This window comes from Poecilia formosa, unplaced genomic scaffold, assembly GCF_000485575.1.
Source record: "Poecilia formosa unplaced genomic scaffold, Poecilia_formosa-5.1.2 Scaffold2468, whole genome shotgun sequence".
NCBI lineage: Eukaryota > Metazoa > Chordata > Actinopteri > Cyprinodontiformes > Poeciliidae > Poecilia > Poecilia formosa.
In genome coordinates, this window is record NW_006802407.1 from 500 (window position 1) to 7,496 (window position 6,997).

Genomic DNA, 6,997 nt, shown 5'->3' on the forward strand with positions numbered 1-6,997 from the left:
CCTTTTTCCTTTTCAGGTCATGGAGGTCCATCCTCTTCAGTTCATTCCCAGTTAGACGTCAATCAGCAACTAGCTCATCCCCAGCTGGTTCCTTTGGTTCTTTTGTTTGGAGTGGAATGGTGGGAATGCTCATGTAATTTCTTTTAAATTAGGTTCAAAACAAATTTGCAGATACTTGGAAGCTGAAACCGTAACCTTCCTCCTCATTTCAGAGTTGTTTTTTTCTGTTTTAGGCAAGGATTGAGTCTTTCACCCTTCCTTCAAACCTTTTATTCTCTCTGTCCAGAAGCTGAGAACCATTGTTGTCATCGTCTCTGGCATTAATTTTGAGTCTATCGTTTTAAAACAACTTATCCATTGTTAAAATTCCATGAGTTTTAACATAACCAATATTCATTTTTCAATCAACACTTAACAGATTTTGTTCTACATTTATACAAATAAGAACCATAATTTGACACAGAACAGATCCAAACAATAATAAAATATAAGATTAAACATAAAACTAATCATAAACTAATAATTTTAGTTAGTAAAACTAACCTTTTCCAAGAACAAACTTTAACCAGTACTTTCCTAAACTGGTGAAGTAAAGAAGAGGGAGTCACGAAACACAAACTGTAATTTTGATATTACATAATGAATAGCGAATAGTCGAGGTCAGAGTTCATCATTCTAACGTATTTGTTATTCATTTATTTATGTATTTCCGGCAGGAACTGGTTTGATTTTGCTGAGTCTTTTAGTTTGAGTTCAGTGTCGGCCCAAAAAAAATCATATATTGTTTCTAGCTGTCTTTAACCTGTTTTTAACTCTCCTAAGTAAAATTTAAGGGTGTTTCGTACCTATCCGGTGTAAGATTATCTTCGGTATCCGGGTAAAATCCATCAGTCTGCGATGATCGTCCATCTTTTCCTCGATCTTGACTTTTATTTCTTTCAACTCTATGAATGTTTCTTCAGCAGGAGTTACCTGCTCGTTGATAAACTCTCTCTGAGACTGAATTAAAGACATTTTCACTGCAGATACTCAAATATTTAGCTAAACCTCAAACCCGTCTTCAAACAACCGTCTGACAGAAGACAAGCTAACTCTATCCTGTGTGCTCTGTTTTCGTCTTCCGCGTGTTTCACTGTGACTGTCCTGAATAAACTGCGAACGATATGTAAGATCCGCTGCGAGTCACCTTTTAATATACATTTATAGTTCGTAAATTAAAATATTATTGAAATTTTTACTTATTTTAGGAACTCAATTCCAAAATAGTGTAATTTGTTTAAAATAACTTACAATAAAAAGAGAAGACTCAACGAAAATTCAAAGCGGAACTTGTAAATCGTTTACAGTTTCTTCAGTACAGCCACAGTGAAACACACGGAATTACACGACGCACACGGTAGCTTAGCTTTCTTTTGTTAGAAGGTAATTCGAAGACGGATTTGGTGTTTTGGGTAAATATTTGCAGTAAAAATGTCTTCAGTTCAGTCTCAGAGAGAGTTTATCAACGAGCAGGAAACTCCTGTTGAAGAAACATTCACAGAGTTGAAAGAAATCAACGTCAAGATCGAGGAAGAGATGGAGGATCAGCGCAGAATGATGGATTTTACCCGGATACCGAAGATCATCTTAAACCGGACAGGTACGAAAAACCTTCACCTTTTACTAATGAAACAGTTTAAAGAGAGTCGGAGACAGGTAAGGACAAATGTTTGGGGTGACGCTGAACTCAAACTAAAAAGTTTTAGGATTAACAAATCCGTTCCATCTGGAAATTAATTAAATACTTGATAATGACAATGATTAACTGCTACCTTGACTATTTACTATTCAGCATATAATATCTAAATTAGAGTTTAGATATTATAAACTCTAATATATGGAGGTGAAGGTGGCAAAAAGTCCACAAGTTAAAAAATATACTAGTTCAAGATGGTTTGTTAGGCTTTTCTATAAGTTATAGGTTGCATTTTCTTTTCTATCATGTAACTATAGCGCAAAGTCTATTACTTGTTGATGGATTGATATTGAGTTAAAAACTCAGATGATTTTTATCCTTAAAGTAGTTTATAATCAAACCTCTTGAAACCTTCATCGAATAACGTGCAACCTAAGTAAACCAGGTTGATCCTGCATGAACATGTATTGTTTAGATTCATCTTTATTTTGCTTTGCACACACACTTGTAGTAGCTAATGCCGATTGAGCCACTCATAGTCAAAGGTAATTTCTATAGCATAGTTCAGCAACAAGGCAGATCAAAGTGCTTTAAATCATAAAAATTTATCAGTAGATCATCTGTCTTTGTCTTCACTTGGTTCAAACTTAAGGTGTGCAAACTGGAATCCCATTATTTAGCATTAAAATTTCTTATAGGCACTAATCTCCATTTCTAAGGGTTGGATAAACAAATAAAACTTGGGTCTGGTCTAACCTGGAATAAAGATTATGGGGTTGTGATGTAAGAAAAAGGGGCAAAGCATCTTTTGACAACTCAGACCTGGACTGAATTATTCTAAATTAGTCACAGATGACCTAAAACACAGTTTGATTTGTGATTTTTATTTCTCCAGTTTTCATAAACTCAACTCTATACACAACCTAGATAATTCTGTAATTATAAAATATTGTGTAAATTACAGTTTGGGATTTGTGAAAACTTAATAAAAGGTATGAAAACTCGAGACAGATTTTAGGATTGAGATCATTTCTCCAAATCTGTGTTGCATAGACTGCTAAAACATGAATGTAATTATTTCACACTAAAAGATTACAAATATATTCCTTGCAATTGTCAGATGTTTTGCTGTTTTTTTATTATTAGTTTTGATTTGAGCAACTGACATCAGGCTCGGTTTGGAAAGTTTTGGAAAGTATTTTTTTTGTTGGCAAGGAACTGATTTGAAAAACTAGTTTTGCCTGAAGTGGAAGATAAAACATCTGCAGTTTGACAGAAAAGCTGCAGTTCAAAGGCTGGTGGGATGAGAGGAGGATGATGAGCTGAACTGAATCTGTTGAAGAACGCTTTCTGCTCATTCACTCTGTCCAGATTTCCATGTGTACCCTGCTGAAAATTGCTCATGCTTTGTCGCTATTGTGTTCCTTGCATTTGCTTCACCCCCAGTGGCAGAAAACAGACGTTTTTCACTGCTATTTCTTGCTTCCTGTAGGACGAGCATTGTGTCAAAATCAGAGAGTTCCCAGATCCAGTACAGGAATCCAGTTCAAATGAAACGTTGGGTGGGACAGTTAGTGAGAGTGACTTAGGGCAAACCATCAGACATCCATTGTTTTTGGAGGGCCCTCTGTTGGAGTTACCTGATTGTAGCAATCCGTTTCCCATTCAGTTTTGTTGCCCCAGGTTGAAATCACATCAGAGAGACATGACATCCATCCATCCATCCGTCTCTCTTTCTTGCTTTTTCTCTTGCCCTCTCTCTCTCTGTCTCACTCTCTCATCCCCTTGGCCCTAGTGGGGTCAACAGTGGTGCCTTTCTCCAGTGAGACATTTCGGACGAGAGATGGGGTCACCCTGGGCAGGTCGCCAGTCTGCCCCAGATAAATTCATCTAATTTCCGTTTAATTGATCAAAGTCGTTGTCCTTCATGACTTTGCATGTCATTCTCTTGACTAAATGTCCAGTTTCTTCTTACGTCCATCCTCTGCTTTAGTTGAAATCCACTTCTCCGTCTGTCACAGCTTGATCCACAGATGACTTTTGATTATTGTCAGCCCAAGTTTTATAAGTGTTGATTACAGCCTGCAAATCTTTGAATCTCCATATCCTTTGTCATTTCTTCTGCAGAGTTGTATGCATATGATGAGTATAGTGTCTGGAACTTTATTTTCTTTTCTCTCAAAACCCACCTTCCTTCAATGTAGTCATGCTACCGTTTCAGCACCAACAGGGAGTATAATCTCTTAGTCTGCCAGTATAAAGAATAAAAATGGCAAAGCAGTTTTGAGTTTTTGTAGGCATTTTGTCTAAAAGCTCAATTTGATGTATATTCTGTTTGTACATAGAGGTTGGAAACTTTTTAGCCAAGGAGACTCTAGGTTAAGCGATCACTATCTAGCTTGCTCACCCGGAAGTCCGTAGGATTACCTTTTGACTAATGTCTAGTTTTCTTCTAATCGGAAAAACAACATTTGTTGAGTTTGTAATATTAGAATAACCAAATGGCAGGTAAGGGTTTGTTGTTTGACTCACATTTAAAAGTTTTTGTTCTGTCTTTTTGTCCAGATCTCCCACAGGGCCGTCTGTGTAAAGAGGAGGAGGTTCTGAATGAGCCCAGCAACCAGGAAGAGAACTCCACTTTAGATGAAGAGGAACCAGAACCTCTGAGGATAAAACGGGAGCAAGACGAACCAGAACCTATTAATATGAAACATGAGCAAGAAGAATCAGAACCTCTACAGATAAAACAGGAACAAGAGGAACCAGAACCTCTGCAGATAAAACAGGAACAAGAGGAACCAGAACCTCTGCAGATAAAACAGGAACAAGAGGAACCAGAACCTCTGCAGATAAAACTGGAGCAAGAGGAACCACAACCTCAACAGTTCAAAGAGGAAGAGAAGCAACTCGGCATCAGTCAGGATGAAGAGCATCTTGTGCTGAAACAGAAGACTGATGATATTTTCCTGAACAAACAGCAGAAAGGCAAAACTGAGACTTCAAAACAGAATACACACAAGAAAGCTCACCCAAACCAAAAACTATATTCTTGTAAATTTTGTGATAAAACCTTTTCTCAAAGTATTTCCTTGACGTCACACATGAGAAATCACAAGAAACCTTTCACATGTTCAACCTGTGGAAAAAGTTATCCTTGCAAGAGTCGTTTAATTTATCACATGAGAATTCACACAGGGGAAAAACCATTCACATGTGCAGCTTGTGGAAAAAGTTTCTATCACAAAGACACTTTAAAAGTTCATATGAGAATTCACTCAGGTGATAAGCCTTACACATGCACAACCTGTGGAAAAGGTTTTCTCTGTAAATCTCTGTTACTTGAACACATGATGATTCACATAGCTAAGAAGCCTTTCTCCTGTGGAACGTGTGGAAAAGGTTTCAGTCATAAAAGAAATTTAACTGTTCACATGAGATTTCACACGGGTGAGAAGATTTTCTCATGTGGGACCTGTGGAAGAAATTTTGTGTCTAAATCTCACTTAGTTAATCACATGGGAATTCACACAAATGAGAAGCCTTTCTCATGTGGGACCTGTAAAAAATGTTTCCGAAGGAAACCCGACTTAGACAGTCACATGAGAATTCACACAGGTGAGAAGCCTTTCTCATGTGGGACATGCGGAAAAAATTTTGCTCGAAAAAACTCTTTAAATTCTCACATGAAGACTCATACAAGTGAGAATTCTTTCTCGTGTGGGACCTGTAGAAAAAGTTTCACTGATAAAGAAAAGTTGACTGTTCACATGAGATTTCACACTGGTAAGAAGCCTTTCTCTTGTGGGACCTGTGGGAAAGACTTTGTGTATGAATCAAACTTAGTCAGTCACATGAGAATTCACACAGGTGAGAAGCCTTTGTCCTGTGGAACATGTGGAAAAGGTTTCGCTCATAAAAAAAGTCTAACTGCTCACATGACATTGCACACATGTGCAAAGAGTTTGTCATGTACGACCTGTGGAAAAAGTTTTGTGTACAATTCACACTTAGTTAATCACATGAGAATTCACACAGGTGAGAAGCCTTTCACTTGTGAGACCTGTGGAACAAGTTTTGCTCATAAAATAAATTTAACTGCTCACATGAGAGTTCACACAGGTGAGGAGCCTTTCTCTTGTGGAACCTGTGGAAAATGTTCTGTGTGTAAATCCAGTTTACTTCATCACATCAATCAATCAATCAGTCAATCAATGTTATTCATAAAGGATCCTTCAGCACTTCAAAGTGATCCAGGAAATGGTTAAAAAGTCGGGTGTTGAGCCAGCTCTTGAAGACGTCAGCATTTTCTGCGGCCCTCAGGTTCTCTGGGAGACCGTTCCACATGCAGGAACCATTACACTGGAAAGAAGCCTCTCAATAAGTGTGTGTCCATTTATAATATATTTGTTTAAAAGAGTGGACATTTAAAAGAGCCATATTAAGAGTGACAGGTGCACTGTTAACATTAATTGTGGGTGCCAATAATAATGTTTTTCCAAAAGTCTAAGGTTGTTAAAGTTCACTGAATGGATACGGTTATGTATATTTGTTCCCTTTATTTAGTCTGAAATTAAATTAACCAGTTAATGGGGACAGATTGGCCTGCCCCAAAGGTATGTATATAACGGTCAGAAGAATAGAAGCCAAGACCATGTAGACGTCAGTATCAGACTGGTCAGATGTAGTGATAATATGGTTACCAGATATGGTTACCATGGGGATTAACATGGCTGAGAAGCCTTTCTCTTGAGGGTACTGTAGAAAAAGTTTTGCTCAAAAGAAATTTAGCCATTCACATGAGAACTCATGCAAGTTTTATGGCATAATGTGAACTTCAAGTACCAAGATTCTCAGTAACTTGCTGTTTGGAAGTGGAGTAATTATAACTGGATTGCTTTTTTAAATGTAGCAACTTTGCTTAAACAGCTTTTCAAATCAGATATTTAGCTGAAATACTTTAACATTTACTTTATGCTTGCAATTTATGTTTTCATTTGTATTTTTTAATGAGAGTGAAGGAGATATTAATAGTCTCTTGAAGGAGAAATAGTTTTGAATGCTTTCAGATTTAGAATTGTAAAGTTTTTGAGACTTTATTGTGTGTTTATCCTTTGTACTTATTTCTTTTATTTCAATGGTTCTGAGAAATGGATGCATGTTAGCTGCTACTGCATGTGCTGGAAAAGTCACAAATTAATAGGGCTGTGTAATAATATCGATTTTGCGATATATATCAATATTTTCTTTCCTAGAAAAAAATAGATATTCATCCGCAAGAATCAAAACATCCAACTGTCACCTTGCTCACTCACTGCTTGCTTC

The 6,997-nt window shown here is 37.1% G+C and overlaps 1 protein-coding gene across 1 annotated transcript; it reads left to right on the plus strand.

The window, feature by feature from the left end:
- The first annotated feature begins 731 nt into the window (after positions 1 to 731).
- Positions 732 to 6,951, plus strand: LOC103133265 (gastrula zinc finger protein XlCGF57.1-like). The gene is made up of 2 exons (XM_007545039.2): positions 732 to 1,639; positions 4,241 to 6,951. The coding sequence occupies exons 1-2, from the start codon at positions 1,471 to 1,473 to the stop codon at positions 5,938 to 5,940; spliced, it is 1,869 nt and encodes a 622-aa protein (XP_007545101.1). The 5' UTR covers positions 732 to 1,470; the 3' UTR covers positions 5,941 to 6,951.
- The last annotated feature ends 46 nt before the right edge of the window (positions 6,952 to 6,997 follow it).

Coding starts and splice junctions, on each gene's coding strand:
- LOC103133265 (XM_007545039.2), top strand. CDS start 1,471: ATGTCTTCAGTTCAGTCTCAGAGAGAGTTTATCAACGAGCAGGAAACT. Junction 1,640..4,240: donor GATCATCTTAAACCGGACAG/GTACGAAAAACC, acceptor CTTTTTGTCCAG/ATCTCCCACAGGGCCGTCTG.